The sequence below is a fragment of the Erythranthe guttata genome, chromosome 13 (assembly GCF_056151865.1).
Source record: "Erythranthe guttata isolate IM_541 chromosome 13, IM_541, whole genome shotgun sequence".
Lineage (NCBI taxonomy): Eukaryota > Viridiplantae > Streptophyta > Magnoliopsida > Lamiales > Phrymaceae > Erythranthe > Erythranthe guttata.
Window position 1 is genome coordinate 10,687,021 of NC_142545.1, and position 19,572 is coordinate 10,706,592.

Genomic DNA, 19,572 nt, shown 5'->3' on the forward strand with positions numbered 1-19,572 from the left:
TCGAATTACCACATAGGGTTCCAATAAAATCCTAGAATAAAAACTTAGCAACTCATGTTCGCTGCGAAAAACATAATAAAAATACGGAAAAACATAAAAGCTATGAATAAAAATAAACGAGGAGAACTATGATGAAGATTCGTCAAGTCTTCGTCTTCGTTCTTGTGCTCCTTGATTGCGTGTAGAAAGATGAAAGATAAAAGATGACTTAATTGTGTGTTTTTTGGCCCTTAAATAGGGTGCCAAAATATAAAACGGCGGTTTCCTTGTGTAATTAAAATTCCTTCACTGCGCCACTACGTTCCTCCGGACGGCCGTGCGAGAATAAGCTTTGAAATCCGGACGGCCGTCCGGTCTTCAATTTTTCAGAGTTTCGATATTATCACTTTTGGCCCACTTTTTCTCCGAATTTGCAGTTTTCACCCCATAAGTTGCCAATTCTTCAATTTGCACCTAAAATACAAATAATAGCCATTTTAAACACCAATTATCGTTAAAACATACCAAAAGCTCCAATTAAAAGGTATAATTAAGTGTATAAATATACACTTAACACATATCTTAGCCATAAGATCTTTATCAAGAAGCACATTTGTAGCCTTGATATCACGACGCACAATTTTCAGTCTTGATTCTTCATGCAGATAAGCCAAGCCTCTGGCTATACCAACGCAAATCTTGTGCCTCGTTGGCCAATCCAAATGAATTTGGTGTTCTTCTGGACCTGCAAACATTTATCTTGATACGTAAGTTTAAATAGATAAAAATAAAATCGGATCGGTCCACATAAATTGTGGGTCCCATTTGGCTTCCTCAGGAAATGAAACCCACAAAAATAGAGTTGTGGCAAAACTTACCAAATAATGCACGAGCAAGGCTATTATTTTCCAAGTACTCATAGACAAGCAACAATTGGTTGCCTTCAATGCAACATCCGTGCAGCCTGACAAGATGAGGGTGTTGTAGAGCAGAAATCATGCCAATTTCATTGACAAACTCACGGTTCCCTTGTTTTGATTTGGCAGAAAGCTGCTTTAAGACGATGGTTGTACCATCGGATCGGACACCCTTCAAATAAGACAGGTGATCGAAACCAAATCAGATGTGGCAGAAAAACTGAATGAACTTAATGACAAAATAAAGATAATTCATTCAATAGAAGTATGTATTGCTTTATACTACCTTGAATACAGGACCGAAACCACCTTCTCCAATCTTATTAGCAGCACCAAAATTGTTTGTGGCAACTTTAATTTCCTTCAGTGTAAATGACCCAGTGTGAAGGTCTACACCCTTTAGTTCTGAGAAAAAGAGTGTTATACGTAAATTAGCATTTTAGATAACAGCAAACACTTTCCAATTACATAATTCAGTTTAGATTAACATTTATTGATATTGCACTCGTGAAATATTGAATCAATAACAAATTTGAACACAATAAAACAAGATTCAGACACAAGTTAAAAGTAAAGGCACATATGGTTGTGTCAGTAATTTTAGTACCATGTTCCAGTGTGTTCTCTCTGGGTCTCAGCCAACCCATCCACCAAAGAATACCAAGAACCAGAGAGACTGTGACAAGAACTGTTGCTACAATACCAACTATTGCACATGCAGAAATGCTGCTTCCATTTGCTGATGGTTCTGCTGGTGGTGTAAAATCTAACAGAAAGAGAGAGGGGGAGAAGACATTCTGTCAAGATAATCCATTACTTCTTTATTGATTATAAATTAGAGACGACAATGTATCAGGCAACTATGTTTCGTGCATAGTTTGCAAGAACGGGACATATTTTAGAATACTAAAACAATTTGGAAGTACTTTAAAAGATGTTAACACTATAATAAAAAGAATATATTTCAACTCCACAGATAATATTATATCATAATTATGTAAAATTTTACGTCACTTTTATTCTAATTTTATTAAAAGAAAAGTTAGTAAATTATGCTTGTGTGTTCTACTATTGAATCCCAACTTGCAACTTACTGGGATCTACAGATATGGCTGAAATGAGAGGGCCGTATACACCTCTTACAGGAATAGCATTTGTCCCTTTCCCAGCCCAATAGAAGCGTATATCCAAAGTATTATCAGCAACAACTACAGTGAAGTTTTTTATGATTCCCTTGTTAACTCCACCTGCTTCATTTTGAATGTTGAAATCCTTCAGCACCAGATTTCCCTGAAATTATTTGTTCCAGAAACCTTGAAGCATTTCTCAAAATGAAAAAAAAAAAAAAAACTCTAATAAAAAGGGGTTTATACAAGTACCTGAATGTAAACATCAAACAAACGCCTCAGGCTACTGTAGGTTTTGTCATCAGTAAATATGATCTCCGCAAAGTGAAGGTTTACAGTGTAGTTCCCGTTTATCAAACAAAATCCATAATAAGTGAATGAGAGTGGGGAACGGCGTGCATCCATGTATAACTGGGAATTCGGCCCTGAGATGCTTGAGCTGTTTGCCCAGATAAATGAGTCCGTAGGGCGGTCATCGTCCAAGAAGTGGCCAGTGCTGCTAAATCCCCAGTTTGTCTTACTTGCGAAGAAATTTGAAGCTCCCCCAGAAGTTCCATCATCTTCGTAAATAGTTCCTTTGTCATCAACTACTTGACTTCCACCACAGTTAATGTGGATAGATGAATACTCTGAGACAAAAGCATGGCACAAATTCTCAATAATTACTTAGAAAGAAAAGATAAAAAGGAGGGAAGAACAAAAAAATCACATATAAGGACTTATAACTTATAATTGTAACAGTCTCAAAGCTCCACCAGAATGCCAAATTAATAAATGAGTAGACTCACACGTATAAAGAGTACACTTAAAGCTCTACATGAATACTGAAACATAAGTTGTAATGATAAAATAAAAGCAATGGGATCAAGTAGTATGATGAATCAGAAAAAGAGGAAGTCCATCTGTAGCCATCACATCCTAAAATAGACCAGGAAACCCTCGTCGGCGATGAATGAGGCGAGGGATAGAGGTCTAGTAGCTCTAATAGTCTGTGATAAAATAATTAAGATTGATTTTAAAGACAACTGGCAAATCAGACTAGACCAAGATATACATACATACATTGTCTTAATCTATTAGAAATGCCTTTTGAATACTTTCAAATAGAAAATGACTCCTAAAGAATGAACTGTTAGAGATGGACAATCCTGAAAACGGAAATTGTGGAGCATTTATAATTGAAATAAAGGGACTATAGCTTAGCATCCTCTCATTAAGGTACTCATTTGGAGTACGAATACAATATAGTTCAGCATCACTTAGTTCAAGTGCTCAACCAGATCAATCATCTGAATGAAATTAGTAAAACAATCGATGTTTAAAGAATATATAATGTTACTTACTTTTCTGACATTGGGAGTTTCTTAAGCAGGAAACAATACCACTGCCAAAGAGAATGTACATTTTGATAAGTAAGCTTCATATAACAGAAAATGAGATGTAAAACGGAAATTTTGTGAACTTTAAATTAGAAACTTGCGAAGAATTTCCTTTGGAGCTTGCAAACAAGTTTCTGAAAACAATTGGTGAAAATTGCTCAAATGAGGAAATTCAAAAACAATATCAACATGATGATAAGTGTAAGTAATCTCACAAGTTGCGTGGCTGACAATTTGCGGCTTCATATGTGAGGTTGTTATAAGATAAGTCACTGCATAGAAATTGAATAGATGTAAACTTCACTGGATTTGAGCATGCAAAATTTATATGCTATAATGAGACAGCTAGAGGCAATTATTGAGTCGCTTTATGTCTAAATAAGAGAAGCAGAAATAAGAGGGAGGAAGCAATACATTTTGTCGCCGTCTTTCAACATCCAATCCGGCAGCGGCCCAGTTAGGGAGTTCCCAGTTAGATACCTGGAAATGAACATGCCGAATTAGCAATCTCAACATTTTCCTTGAATGCAAAAACTTGTCACTGATAAACTAGCAGTCACTTTCTTCAAACTGATAATAGGACAATAATTTATCATACAGTTCCAGTCCATCCCTTTAAAGCTCAAACGAAAAGCATGTTGCACAAGAATCTAATCACTAACTTCTATGTTGGAAAAGAGGCTCAATTTGACGGCAATATGATGAACAGTTTATCTGATAAGATAGTACTCGTAAGTATTAATTACCTAAAATTGTTTACACATTTTAAGTAAAAATTACTAGATTGACAAAGTACAACATTTAAAACTGCAAAACTCAGAGTTAATGTCAAGAGGAAAACAAACCATGTTGAGGTCTGAAGCTAAGACATGTGTATAATTATTAGTACTTAGCTTGAGCCGTTATAATTATCTGCACTGCAGAAAATCCAGAAAATGTGACTTATGCAAATTGATTTTACTGTTAACTCGTATTGGGGCTTAAATGGTTTCCACCATGCCACTTCCTTGATCTTCGTGTTAACGTTTTTCATTGTTGCAAGTTTACGTTATTTGATTTAAGTAGAACCCGTGACTAATCAAATAAAAGTGGCTACTAGAGATAACAAATTGAAACTCTTACAGTGTACTTGTTTTTGTTAGACCAGCAAAGCTGTCTGGAATCGGTCCACTTAATTTGTTGAAACTCAGATCTCTGCATAAGAAAGCAAAATAAGAAACAGACGATGACATTTTATACAAAAATATCCTGTGACACCCCTCTCTCGATTACCCTTATTATATGTAATCTCAGCGGAAGACTTTTGAAAACATGATTTTTGTGGATATAAAATTACGTGAAAATTTTCATTTTAAATCAGAGGGAGAGAGGGCACAGCTTGCTAAACCCTAATCGATCAATTAACACCAATGCGTGCTACATGCAAGACTAGGAAACAACTAGGCATGATGGACTTAATGCAAATGCGGACAGATTCAATGCAGAAGCTTTAAAAATTAATTCCTCTTAAAATACTCATGAAAATGACCCCAAACTAATACCATACCATCTAACATGGGTCTAGATCACTCAGTTAAAACAGTTTTGAAAGATGCAAGGCCATTTAGGAGAAATAAATAAAATGGCACAGTCACTCGGTTTAAAATCCAGAACAGGGGAGGGGGTTTTGAAAATTCATAATAAATTCCTCACTGACCCAAAGACTACCAAATTTTACCCCAAGGCATAAAAATAAGTTTAAAACATTTTCCAAGTGGAAACAAGGCATTTGAGTGAGTAAAACTCCAGTTAGACCAGAAAACACCCGAATGACCCTGTTTCAATGCAGTAGTGAGAAATAAATGATAACTAAATGAATACTTACCCAAATCATGTACAAGACCTATCAAACTGATGAGGACAGAGAGATACAGAGACTCCTAAAAGTTCATGATTTTATAAGCAGAGAACCTATATGAAAATAATTTTAGAACATGGAGACAAAACATGAAGAAATCACTAGCCGAAAGCATGCATGCATTTAAATAGTGAAAATTTGCTTTCGCTTACAAAAAACTACGGATTACCGATTAATTATCCAAAATAGGGTAATCCTAATTACTATTACACATATCGTCTTTTAATAATCCCCACCGATCGGAGGAAGCGAACGGTAGAAAATACCTAAAACCGTATCAAAAGTTTTTACAAGCATATTATACAAATAAAACCACTAGATTAAGAGCCAACACTATCCACAACCCCTCCATACGATCTCCTTCCGATTCTCGAGCTCGATTCCCAACTTCACTCCTCGGGCCCTAAATCGTGTATACCTACAAACATACAACACCTATATGAGTCTTTGAGGACTCAATGAGAATCTTGAAGTAATATCGAATACACATATCACATAGAGCAAACATATATCTATACATATATATACATACATATATCTTATACATGAACATACAACATGAAGTAAAACAACCATATACTTCCCTTTTTCGTCGGCGTTCTTCATTCACATAATTGCCACACGCATAGAGTGAGATAATTCCCACCTTTATAACCTTATGATCCCAAGACCATAGAGTGAGAATATCCCACCTTTATAACCCTATGCCATGACACGTATTGAAGATTATAGAAGGAATTTCCCACCTTTATAACCCTACGATCCCAAGACCATAGAGTGAGATTTTCCCATCTATATCATCAACACCATAATGCAACATGCATGACATGAAAAATTGTCGGGAATCCCTTGGAAGAGCCAATCTAAGTTACCGGTAAATAACCCCATATATTTCGAACCATGTCTAACTACGTGGGATCAAACCACCCCTAGGCCCTACGGTACCAGGCTCGCCGTACCTGAGAAATTTACCGTAACCTCGAAAGACTTTCCAACATAGTTTTTTTTTTTTTTTAAATTCATGACACTTAATGCACCCACTCATGCACCCTTCTACTTACCCTTCTCTCATCCTCACACCCAATGATTCACATAAGCAAGCAAGAGCACATAGGAGCACATAGAAAATACACATAAAGTTTCACAAAATCATTTAGCCATAAAAATATAGAACTAACCGAAATCTTAACATGCAAAAACAATCTAACATCAAAGTTCACTAGATCTAGTATTTTTACAGGAATAAAATTCAAGACTTCCATCTTTACATTTATTCAAGCAAATACACTAGATCTTCACATGCAAGAGTATTTTAAATCAAATTAGCACAAATTCTTAGTTCTTAAACCATTTTTCATAGAAAACACTAGATCTTAACATGCAAGACTTTAGATCAACCATCAATCACTAGATCTTAACATGCAAGACCTTAGATCAACAATCAATCACCAATCTTAACATGCAAGTCCTTAAAACAACAATCAACACATGCAAAACACAAAATAAACCACATAAGCAATTTCAAGCATTTTACCTCAAAAATTCGAAAGTTCCTTAGCTAAGTCAAAAATTCATTTTCTTTTCAAAAATCAACAATCAAACACTAGATCAACACATGCAAGGCACTAATTAAGCCAAATAAGCCATTTAAAACATTTTTCCCCAAAAATTCGAAAGTTTCATGGCTAGGCCAAAAATTCATTTTCTTTTTAAAAAATCAACAATCAAATACTAGATCAACACATGCAAGGCACTAATTAAGCCAAATAAGCCATTTAAAATATTTTTTCCCAATTTTCGAAAAATCATAGAACTTCAAGAACAAAGTCATCTTTTCAAAATACTAACATGCAATCATCATCTAAAACATATAATCACATAATAAACAATAAAAACACATAGAAACACATAAAAAAACAAAAAAATCGAAAATACTAGTGGTGTTGTAGGTTTGAGCAAGAATTCAAGAATTCTCACCTATACTCTTTAGGGGAAGGATTTGTTAGCTCTTTTCTCTCTAATACAAGAAGAGATTAAGAGTTAGATTACAAAACAATATGAAGAAGGAAGAGAGGAAATCTTGGAATAAGAGAGAAGATGAAGCTCTTACATTCAAATTGAAGAATCTCTCGAGGAAGAGATTTTGAGCTTCTTCTACTACTAATTTCGAAAATGGAAGATGAAAGAAGAGAAGAGGGATTTCTTATCAAACTTAGGATTGTAGTGGGGAATAAGAAAACACTTGGTAATGGGTTCTATTTATAGAATGGGGAGGCTTGCAACCTTAATGGTTAAGTATTGAGGAGGGGCTTCTTGGCAATTTAATCTTTAGGTGGGTTGGGGGTGATTTTGCAATTTTTGAAAATTGAAGTGGTGGTGGTTCTTGGGTGGTTCAAGCTTGAGAAAATGGTGGCTATGGTGGTGGGGGTGTGGCTGCCGAAATGAAGAAGGAAGGGAGAAGAAGAAGACCTTTGGTCTTACTTAAAGGAGTGAAAAGCATGCCTAGTCTATAGAGTAGGGAACTAGGCTTGAGTATTTCTTCCTATGCTCAAAGTACAACCACACTAATGCATGTTTTTCTACTAATTAAATGAAAATTTTAAAATCATGTGTGTGTGTGTTTGTGATGTCCGAAAATTCAAGAAAATGTGGGGAGGATTTTCTAATTTTCGACAATAATTAAAAATCCTAAAATGCATGATAAAAATTCATTTTTCTAAAATTTTGTGTATGCATAAATATGATGAAATGCTTAATTAATATCACATGCAAGAATAAAATTCTAATTCATGAAAATAGTTTATTTCGAAATAATATCTTGAAATATTTCCTAAGCACATAATTCACATAATCACATATTTCACACAATAATTTACATAATCACATATTTCACATAATTCACATAATTCATATATTCACATATTTCACATAAAGGTGGTAAAATAAAATAATATTATTTTACCGAAAATGCGGGGTGTTACAATCTACCCCCCTTAAAAAAAATTTTGTCCCCAAAATTTGTACCTTTTTCAATTAGTTCCGGATAACGACTCACAATCTCATCCTCAAGTTCCCACGTTGACTCATCCGGAGAATGGTTTTTCCAAAGGATTTTGGCTAGGCGAATTTCTTTGTTTCGGAGTTTCCTAACTTTTCGGTCTAATATTTGGGAGGGTTCTTCGGTAAAGGATAGGTTCGGGGATAAATCAAGGGGTTCGGCTTCAAGGATGTGGTTAGGGTTGGGAATATATTTTCGGAGCATGGAGACGTGAAAGACACTGTGGATCTTGGATAGTTGAGGCGGTAGGGCGAGGCGATAGGCTTGGCCACCAATACAACTTCTTCAAGTCTTGATACATTTTGGTTTCACCCGGATGGCAAGAGTAGGGCGTTTTGTGAGCTTCGTCGAGAATTAATCCTTTTATCTCCTTGTTTGCCGGAATGCAAATTCTCCCTTGAAATTTCAATATTTTGTCGTCCGTCATTGAGAAGTTTGGATTTTGACCGGTTGCTAAGCCTTCTCGGATTTTGACAAGTTGATCATCATGGCCTTGAGCGGACTTGATAGTTGATTCGAGCGGCGGTTTAATGATCAAGGCGGACATGGATTTTCGGCTAAGAGCGTCGGCGACAACGTTGGCTTTACCGGGATGGTAGATTTCGCAATCATAGTCCTTGACTAATTCAAGCCATCTTCTTTGCCTCATATTGAGCTCTTTTTGAGTAAAGAAATACTTGAGACTTTTGTGGTCGGTGAAGATCGAACATTTTTCGCCGTAAAGGTAATGTCTCCAAATTTTGAGGGCGAACACGACTGCCGCGAGTTCCAAGTCGTGCGTCGGGTAATTCTTCTCATAGTCTTTTAATTGTCTAGAGGCATAGGCAATTACATTCCCGTTTTGCATTAGGATGGCTCCGAGCCCGTGCTTGGAGGCGTCACTATAGACCACATAGTTTCCGGTTTTATCCGGTAGAGCGAGGATTGGTGCCGAGGTTAATCGCTTCTTGAGTTCTTGGAAACTAGACTCGCATTCGGGAGTCCATTGATACTTGACTTCCTTTCGGGTCAAACGAGAGAGTGGAGCGGCTATCTTGGAAAAGTTTGGAACGAACCGTCGGTAGTAGCCTGCGAGGCCGAGGAAACTTCGGATTTCTCCGACATTACGAGGGATTGACCAATTACACACGGCTTCAATTTTGCTTGGATCAACGGCTATGCCTTCCTTGGAAATTACGTGACCAAGAAAGTGGACTTGTCTTAACCAAAACTCACATTTGGAAAACTTCGCATAGAGTTTGTTCTCTCGGAGAGTTTGGAGCACCATTTCCAAATGATTCCGATGTTCTTCATCATTTCTTGAGTACACTAAGATATCGTCGATGAATACGATCACAAATTGATCGAGGTATTTGCGGAAGATTCGATTCATGAGATCCATGAAAGCGGCTGGGGCGTTGGTTAGAGCAAACGACATCACTACAAATTCGTAATGGCCGTAACGAGTCCGAAATGCGGTTTTCGGAATATCTTCCTTCTTGATCTTCAATTGATGATATCCAGAACGGAGGTCGATTTTGGAATAGACCGTGGAGCCTTGAAGTTGATCGAAAAGGTCGTCAATTCTTGGCAATGGATACTTGTTTTTGACAGTGACCTTGTTGAGTTCTCGGTAATCGATACACATCCGGAGGGTTCCATCTTTCTTTTTCACGAAGAGTACCGGAGCACCCCATGGGGAAAAACTAGGGCGGATGAACTTCTTGTCGATGAGATCTTGAAGTTGGTCCTTGAGTTCCTTTAGCTCTAACGGCGCCATGCGGTAAGGTGCCTTCGAGATAGGGGCGGAACCGGGGATCAAATTAATTTCAAATTCGATTTCACGATCGGGCGGAAGACCGGGGAGATCTTCGGGAAAGGCATCGGGAAATTCGCAAATGGTTGGCACTTTGGAAATGTCGGCTTTATCTTCGTTGAGAGTTTCCACTATGTCGACCAAATGACATAGATGTCCTTTTTCAATAAGTTTGCTCGCTTTGATGGCGGAAATGATAGGAATCGACGGGTTGTACGAGCTTCGGAATTCGAGAAAACTTCCATTCGGTAAGGAGAAACGAACGGTTTTGTGAGCGCAATTGATTTGGGCGTCGAATTTTGATAACCAATCCATTCCGAGGATTATTTCGAAATGTTTAATGGGTAGGATGATCAGATCGGAGGCTAGGGTTTGGTTACGAATCTGAATAGGGCAATCTTTGATGATGAAATTTGATTTAAGTTCATCACCGGAAGGAATAAGTATGCTAAACAAGGCATTGGCTTGACTACGGCTAGGCGGAGTTCGGCAACGAGGGTACTTGAGATGAGTGAGTTGATCCGGAGTCGATGAGGGCATACACGGAATTATTATACACATTAACGGTACCTGCGATCATTGACGGGTCAGCTTCGGCTTGGTCTCTTGTCATGGCGAATACTCGTCCCGGCACTTGTCTCGGGGCGATAGGGCAGTCTCGGACCATATGTCCGGGCTTCTTGCATCGAAAACAGTGGTCGGTTCCGGCAACACAATCGCCTGAATGTTCTCGCTTGCATTTAGGGCAAAAGGGCTTGTTGCTCGGGGTCACGGTTGCTCGGTTGATCGGTTGCTTTCCTTTGGCGTTGTTGAGGTTCGGTTTCTTCCATGGTCGAGAAGAGGCATCGCGAGGAGGCCTCCATTGTCGTATTTCCATTTCGTCTTGTTCGGCTTCCAAGGCTTTGTCCACTACTCCGCGGAAAGTAGAGGCAGAGGTTAGTCGAACGTCGCGCTTGATTATCGGGTTGAGGCCTCTTAGGTAGTGATTCATCTTTTCAGTGTCGTCTTTGGATATGAAAGGTGCGTAGAGGCTTCCTTGCTCGAAACGGCGTGTGAATTCGGCAACGGTTAGGTTTCCTTGTTTGAGTTTGAGAAACTCCTTATGCTTTTGTGCTCGGACATTCTTGGAAAAGTACTTTTCGAAGAAAAGAACTTTGAAAGCTTCCCAAGTGGTATTTTCTAGATCGATCCCACTCTTTGCGCCTTTCCACCAATTTCGGGCTTCGTTTTTCAACAAGAATAGTGCGCAATGGATCCGGTCGCTGTCGTTCATCACCATGTACTCGAAAATAACTTCGAGGGATTTGATCCATTCTTCGACAACAGTTGGACTTGGGCCGCCGTGGAATTCGGTAGGATGCATTTTCAAGAATCGCTCGTAGGTGGCTTGTGGGGCTGTATTTCTAGGTTGGGGAGGAGGAGGAGGAAGTGGAGGAGGGTTTCGGTTTTGAAGGTTAATAAGACGGTTGATTTGTTCATTTTGTTCTCGGACGAGGGCGGTGAGGTCTTGGATGGTACGACATTGATTGTGAGGATCGTTAGCGGCATTTTGAGCTCGAGTTCTTGCTCCCGACATTCTAATACTTAAACATATACAAACAATTCACATTAGCCATAAAAATTCACATAAAACATATACCTGCCCGAGTGCCCAGTTGGAGTCGTGCTTTGAGAATCGTGAAGATCTTTAGGTCGTATGGAGGTTTCCGGGATCGTTGCTCTGATACCACGTCTGCTGTGACACCCCTCTCTCGATTACCCTTATTATATGTAATCTCAGCGGAAGACTTTTGAAAACATGATTTTTGTGGATATAAAATTACGTGAAAATTTTCATTTTAAATCAGAGGGAGAGAGGGCACAGCTTGCTAAACCCTAATCGATCAATTAACACCAATGCGTGCTACATGCAAGACTAGGAAACAACTAGGCATGATGGACTTAATGCAAATGCGGACAGATTCAATGCAGAAGCTTTAAAAATTAATTCCTCTTAAAATACTCATGAAAATGACCCCAAACTAATACCATACCATCTAACATGGGTCTAGATCACTCAGTTAAAACAGTTTTGAAAGATGCAAGGCCATTTAGGAGAAATAAATAAAATGGCACAGTCACTCGGTTTAAAATCCAGAACAGGGGAGGGGGTTTTGAAAATTCATAATAAATTCCTCACTGACCCAAAGACTACCAAATTTTACCCCAAGGCATAAAAATAAGTTTAAAACATTTTCCAAGTGGAAACAAGGCATTTGAGTGAGTAAAACTCCAGTTAGACCAGAAAACACCCGAATGACCCTGTTTCAATGCAGTAGTGAGAAATAAATGATAACTAAATGAATACTTACCCAAATCATGTACAAGACCTATCAAACTGATGAGGACAGAGAGATGCAGAGACTCCTAAAATTTCATGATTTTATAAGCAGAGAACCTATATGAAAATAATTTTAGAACATGGAGACAAAACATGAAGAAATCACTAGCCGAAAGCATGCATGCATTTAAATAGTGAAAATTTGCTTTCGCTTACAAAAGACTACGGATTACCGATTAATTATCCAAAATAGGGTAATCCTAATTACTATTACACATATCGTCTTTTAATAATCCCCACCGATCGGAGGAAGCGAACGGTAGAAAATACCTAAAACCGTATCAAAAGTTTTTACTAGCATATTATACAAATAAAACCACATAACCAGATTAAGAGCCAACACTATCCACAACCCTTCCATACGATCTCCTTCCGATTCTCGAGCTCGATTCCCAACTTCACTCCTCGGGCCCTAAATCGGGTATACCTACAAACATACAACACCTATATGAGTCTTTGAGGACTCAATGAGAATCTTGAAGTATTATCGAATACACATAGCACATAGAGCAAACATATATCTATACATATATATACATACATATATCTTATACATGAACATACAACATGAAGTTAAACAACCATATACTTCCCTTTTTCGTCGGCGTTCTTCATTCACATAATTGCCACACGCATAGAGTGAGATAATTCCCACCTTTATAACCCTATGATCCCAAGACCATAGAGTGAGAATATCCCACATTTATAACCCTATGCCATGACACGTATTGAAGATTATAGAAGGAATTTCCCACATTTATAACCCTACGATCCCAAGACCATAGAGTGAGATTTTCCCCCTATATCATCAACACCATAATGCAACATGCATGACATGAAAAATTGTCGGGAATCCCTCGGAAGAGCCAATCTAAGTTACCGGTAAATAACCCCATATATTTCGAACCATGTCTAACTACGTGGGATCAAACCACCCCTAGGCCCTACGGTACCAGGCTCGCCGTACCCGAGAAATTTACCGTAACCTCGAAAGTCTTTCCAACATTGTTTTATTTTTTATTTTTTTAAAATTCATGACACTTAATGCACCCACTCTTGCACCCTTCTACTTACCCTTCTCTCATCCTCACACCCAATGATTCACATAAGCAAGCAAGAGCACATAGGAGCACATAGAAAATACACATAAAATTTCACAAAATCATTTAGCCATAAAAATATAGAAATAACCGAAATCTTAACATGAAAAAAAAAAAACAATCTAACATCAAAGTTCACTAGATCTAGTATTTTTACAAGAATAAAATTCAAGACTTCCATCTTTACATTTATTCAAGCAAATACACTAGATCTTCACATGCAAGAGTATTTTAAATCAAATTAGCACAAATTCTTAGTTCTTAAACCATTTTTCATAGAAAACACTAGATCTTAACATGCAAGACTTTAGATCAACCATCAATCACTAGATCTTAACATGCAAGACCTTAGATCAACAATCAATCACCAATCTTGACATGCAAGACCTTAAAACAACAATCAACACAAGATCAACACATACAAAACACAAAATGAACCACATAAGCAATTTCAAGCATTTTCCCTTAAAAATTCGAAAGTTCCTTAGTTAAGTCAAAAATTCATTTTCTTTTCAAAAATCAACAATCAAACACTAGATCAACACATGCAAGGCACTAATTAAGCTAAATAAGCCATTTAAAACATTTTTCCCCAAAAATTCGAAAGTTTCATGGCTAGGCCAAAAATTCATTTTCTTTTCAAAAATCAACAATCAAATACTAGATCAACACATGCAAGGCACTAATTAAGCCAAATAAGCCATTTAAAACATTTTTCCCCAATTTTCGAAAAATCATAGAACTTCAAGAACAAAGTCATCTTTTCAAAATACTAACATGCAATCATCATCTAAAACATATAATCACATAATAAACAATAAAAACACATAGAAATCCATAAAAACACATAAAAACCGAAAATACTAGTGGTGTTGTAGGTTTGAGCAAGAATTCAAGAATTCTCACCTATACTCTTTAGGGGAAGGATTTGTTAGATCTTTTCTCTCTAATACAAGAAGAGATTAAGAGTTAGATTACAAAACAATATGAAGAAGGAAGAGAGGAAATTTTCGAATAAGAGAGAAGATGAAGCTCTTACATTCAAATTGAAGAATCTCTCGAGGAAGAGATTTTGAGCTTCTTCACTACTAATTTCGAAAATGGAAGATGAAAGAAGAGAAGAGGGATTTCTTATCAAACTTAGGATTGTAGTGGGGAATAAGAAAACACTTGGTAATGGGTTCTATTTATAGAATGGGGAGGCTTGCAACCTTAATGGTTAAGTATTGAGGAGGGGCTTCTTGGCAATTTAATCTTTAGGTGGGTTGGGGGTGATTTTGCAATTTTTGAAAATTGAAGTGGTGGTGGTTCTTGGGTGGTTCAAGCTTGAGAAAATGGTGGCTATGGTGGTGGGGGTGTGGCTGCCGAAATGAAGAAGGAAGGGAGAAGAAGAAGACCTTTGGTCTTACTTAAAGGAGTGAAAAGCATGCCTAGTCTATAGAGTAGGGAACTAGGCTTGAGTATTTCTTCCTATGCTCAAAGTACAACCACACTAATGCATGTTTTTCTACTAATTAAATGCAAATTTTAAAATCATGTGTGTGTGTGTGTGTGATGTCCGAAAATTCAAGAAAATGTGGGGAGGATTTTCTAATTTTCGACAATAATTAAAAATCCTAAAATGCATGATAAAAATTCATTTTTCTAAAATTTTGTGTATGCATAAATATGATGAAATGCTTAATTAATATCACATGCAAGAATAAAATTCTAATTCATGAAAATAGTTTATTTCGAAATAATATCTCGAAATATTTCCTAAGCACATAATTCACATAATCACATATTTCACACAATAATTTACATAATCACATATTTCACATAATTCACATAATTCATATATTCACATATTTCACATAAAGGTGGTAAAATAAAATAATATTATTTTACCGAAAATGCGGGGTGTTACAATCTACCCCCCTTAAAAAAAATTTTGTCCCCAAAATTTGTACCTTTTTCAATTAGTTCCGGATAACGACTCACAATCTCATCCTCAAGTTCCCACGTTGACTCATCCGGAGAATGGTTTTTCCAAAGGATTTTGGCTAGGCGAATTTCTTTGTTTCGGAGTTTCCTAACTTTTCGGTCTAATATTTGGGAGGGTTCTTCGGTAAAGGATAGGTTCGGGGATAAATCAAGGGGTTCGGCTTCAAGGATGTGGTTAGGGTTGGGAATATATTTTCGGAGCATGGAGACGTGAAAGACACTGTGGATCTTGGATAGTTGAGGCGGTAGGGCGAGGCGATAGGCTTGGCCACCAATACAACTTCTTCAAGTCTTGATACATTTTGGTTTCACCCGGATGGCAAGAGTAGGGCGTTTTGTGAGCTTCGTCGAGAATTAATCCTTTTATCTCCTTGTTTGCTGGAATGCAAATTCTCCCTTGAAATTTCAATATTTTGTCGTCCGTCATTGAGAAGTTTGGATTTTGACCGGTTGCTAAGCCTTCTCGGATTTTGACAAGTTGATCATCATGGCCTTGAGCGGACTTGATAGTTGATTCGAGCGGCGGTTTAATGATCAAGGCGGACATGGATTTTCGGCTAAGAGCGTCGGCGACAACGTTGGCTTTACCGGGATGGTAGATTTCGCAATCATAGTCCTTGACTAATTCAAGCCATCTTCTTTGCCTCATATTGAGCTCTTTTTGAGTAAAGAAATACTTGAGACTTTTGTGGTCGGTGAAGATCGAACATTTTTCGCCGTAAAGGTAATGTCTCCAAATTTTGAGGGCGAACACGACTGCCGCGAGTTCCAAGTCGTGCGTCGGGTAATTCTTCTCATAGTCTTTTAATTGTCTAGAGGCATAGGCAATTACATTCCCGTTTTGCATTAGGATGGCTCCGAGCCCGTGCTTGGAGGCGTCACTATAGACCACATAGTTTCCGGTTTTATCCGGTAGAGCGAGGATTGGTGCCGAGGTTAATCGCTTCTTGAGTTCTTGGAAACTAGACTCGCATTCGGGAGTCCATTGATACTTGACTTCCTTTCGGGTCAAACGAGAGAGTGGAGCGGCTATCTTGGAAAAGTTTGGAACGAACCGTCGGTAGTAGCCTGCGAGGCCGAGGAAACTTCGGATTTCTCCGACATTACGAGGGATTGACCAATTACACACGGCTTCAATTTTGCTTGGATCAACGGCTATGCCTTCCTTGGAAATTACGTGACCAAGAAAGTGGACTTGTCTTAACCAAAACTCACATTTGGAAAACTTCGCATAGAGTTTGTTCTCTCGGAGAGTTTGGAGCACCATTTCCAAATGATTCCGATGTTCTTCATCATTTCTTGAGTACACTAAGATATCGTCGATGAATACGATCACAAATTGATCGAGGTATTTGCGGAAGATTCGATTCATGAGATCCATGAAAGCGGCTGGGGCGTTGGTTAGAGCAAACGACATCACTACAAATTCGTAATGGCCGTAACGAGTCCGAAATGCGGTTTTCGGAATATCTTCCTTCTTGATCTTCAATTGATGATATCCAGAACGGAGGTCGATTTTGGAATAGACCGTGGAGCCTTGAAGTTGATCGAAAAGGTCGTCAATTCTTGGCAATGGATACTTGTTTTTGACAGTGACCTTGTTGAGTTCTCGGTAATCGATACACATCCGGAGGGTTCCATCTTTCTTTTTCACGAAGAGTACCGGAGCACCCCATGGGGAAAAACTAGGGCGGATGAACTTCTTGTCGATGAGATCTTGAAGTTGGTCCTTGAGTTCCTTTAGCTCTAACGGCGCCATGCGGTAAGGTGCCTTCGAGATAGGGGCGGAACCGGGGATCAAATTAATTTCAAATTCGATTTCACGATCGGGCGGAAGACCGGGGAGATCTTCGGGAAAGGCATCGGGAAATTCGCAAACGGTTGGCACTTTGGAAATGTCGGCTTTATCTTCGTTGAGAGTTTCCACTATGTCGACCAAATGACATAGATGTCCTTTTTCAATAAGTTTGCTCGCTTTGATGGCGGAAATGATAGGAATCGACGGGTTGTACGAGCTTCGGAATTCGAGAAAACTTCCATTCGGTAAGGAGAAACGAACGGTTTTGTGAGCGCAATTGATTTGGGCGTCGAATTTTGATAACCAATCCATTCCGAGGATTATTTCGAAATGTTTAATGGGTAGGATGATCAGATCGGAGGCTAGGGTTTGGTTACGAATCTGAATAGGGCAATCTTTGATGATGAAATTTGATTTAAGTTCATCACCGGAAGGAATAAGTATGCTAAACAAGGCATTGGCTTGACTACGGCTAGGCGGAGTTCGGCAACGAGGGTACTTGAGATGAGTGAGTTGATCCGGAGTCGATGAGGGCATACACGGAATTATTATACACATTAACGGTACCTGCGATCATTGACGGGTCAGCTTCGGCTTGATCTCTTGTCATGGCGAATACTCGTCCCGGCACTTGTCTCGGGGCGATAGGGCAGTCTCGGACCATATGTCCGGGCTTCTTGCATCGAAAACAGTGGTCGGTTCCGGCAACACAATCGCCTGAATGTTCTCGCTTGCATTTAGGGCAAAAGGGCTTGTTGCTCGGGGTCACGGTTGCTCGGTTGATCGGTTGCTTTCCTTTGGCGTTGTTGAGGTTCGGTTTCTTCCATGGTCGAGAAGAGGCATCGTGAGGAGGCCTCCATTGTCGTATTTCCATTTCGTCTTGTTCGGCTTCCAAGGCTTTGTCCACTACTCCGCGGAAAGTAGAGGCAGAGGTTAGTCGAACGTCGCGCTTGATTATCGGGTTGAGGCCTCTTAGGTAGTGATTCATCTTTTCAGTGTCGTCTTTGGATATGAAAGGTGCGTAGAGGCTTCCTTGCTCGAAACGGCGTGTGAATTCGGCAACGGTTAGGTTTCCTTGTTTGAGTTTGAGAAACTCCTTAAGCTTTTGTGCTCGGACATTCTTGGAAAAGTACTTTTCGAAGAAAAGAACTTTGAAAGCTTCCCAAGTGGTATTTGCTAGATCGATCCCACTCTTTGCGCCTTCCCACCAATTTCGGGCTTCGTTTTTCAACAAGAATAGTGCGCAATGGATCCGGTCGCTGTCGTTCATCACCATGTACTCGAAAATAACTTCGAGGGATTTGATCCATTCTTCGGCAACAGTTGGACTTGGGCCGCCGTGGAATTCGGTAGGATGCATTTTCAAGAATCGCTCGTAGGTGGCTTGTGGGGCTGTATTTCTAGGTTGGGGAGGAGGAGGAGGAAGTGGAGGAGGGTTTCGGTTTTGAAGGTTAATAAGACGGTTGATTTGTTCATTTTGTTCTCGGACGAGGGCGGTGAGGTCTTGGATGGTACGACATTGATTGTGAGGATCGTTAGCGGCATTTTGAGCTCGAGTTCTTGCTCCCGACATTCTAATACTTAAACATATACAAACAATTCACATTAGCCATAAAAATTCACATAAAACATATACCTGCCCGAGTGCTCAGTTGGAGTCGTGCTTTGAGAATCGTGAAGATCTTTAGGTCGTATGGAGGTTTCCGGGATCGTTGCTCTGATACCACGTCTGCTGTGACACCCCTCTCTCGATTACCCTTATTATATGTAATCTCAGCGGAAGACTTTTGAAAACATGATTTTTGTGGATATAAAATTACGTGAAAATTTTCATTTTAAATCAGAGGGAGAGAGGGCACAGCTTGCTAAACCCTAATCGATCAATTAACACCAATGCGTGCTACATGCAAGACTAGGAAACAACTAGGCATGATGGACTTAATGCAAATGCGGACAGATTCAATGCAGAAGCTTTAAAAATTAATTCCTCTTAAAATACTCATGAAAATGACCCCAAACTAATACCATACCATCTAACATGGGTCTAGATCACTCAGTTAAAACAGTTTTGAAAGATGCAAGGCCATTTAGGAGAAATAAATAAAATGGCACAGTCACTCGGTTTAAAATCCAGAACAGGGGAGGGGGTTTTGAAA

At 38.8% G+C, this 19,572-nt stretch overlaps 3 protein-coding genes and 2 long non-coding RNA genes across 6 annotated transcripts; all 5 read right to left on the reverse strand.

Moving 5' to 3' along the window:
* Nucleotides 1–1,949: 1,949 nt before the first annotated feature.
* Nucleotides 1,950–4,634, reverse strand: LOC148765867 (putative leucine-rich repeat receptor-like serine/threonine-protein kinase At3g14840). Its single transcript, XM_088812391.1, has 7 exons — nt 4,525–4,634; nt 3,817–3,882; nt 3,618–3,674; nt 3,504–3,536; nt 3,367–3,407; nt 2,276–2,652; nt 1,950–2,186 (listed from the first exon to the last, which is right to left on the reverse strand). Exons 1-7 carry the CDS (start codon nt 4,632–4,634, stop codon nt 1,965–1,967), a joined length of 906 nt encoding a protein of 301 aa, XP_088668517.1. The 3' UTR covers nt 1,950–1,964.
* A 790-nt stretch (nt 4,635–5,424) lies between these two features.
* LOC148765868 (uncharacterized) lies at nt 5,425–7,864 on the reverse strand. Its single transcript, XR_016029400.1, has 3 exons — nt 7,410–7,864; nt 7,277–7,316; nt 5,425–5,717 (listed from the first exon to the last, which is right to left on the reverse strand). It is a non-coding gene; the product is annotated as an uncharacterized LOC148765868 (long non-coding RNA).
* A 2,763-nt stretch (nt 7,865–10,627) lies between these two features.
* On the reverse strand, nt 10,628–11,728 carry LOC148765869 (uncharacterized). The gene has a single exon (XM_088812392.1). The coding sequence runs from the start codon at nt 11,726–11,728 to the stop codon at nt 10,628–10,630; it is 1,101 nt and encodes a 366-aa protein (XP_088668518.1).
* Nucleotides 11,729–12,638: 910 nt separating this feature from the next.
* LOC148765870 (uncharacterized) lies at nt 12,639–15,150 on the reverse strand. Of its 2 annotated transcripts, XR_016029403.1 has the most exons (3): nt 14,672–15,150; nt 14,539–14,578; nt 12,639–12,959 (listed from the first exon to the last, which is right to left on the reverse strand). It is a non-coding gene; the product is annotated as an uncharacterized LOC148765870 (long non-coding RNA). The 2 variants fall into 2 exon arrangements; XR_016029404.1 differs by lacking the exon at nt 14,539–14,578.
* Nucleotides 15,151–17,888: 2,738 nt separating this feature from the next.
* On the reverse strand, nt 17,889–18,989 carry LOC148765871 (uncharacterized). The gene has a single exon (XM_088812393.1). The coding sequence runs from the start codon at nt 18,987–18,989 to the stop codon at nt 17,889–17,891; it is 1,101 nt and encodes a 366-aa protein (XP_088668519.1).
* Between the last annotated feature and the right edge of the window lie 583 nt (nt 18,990–19,572).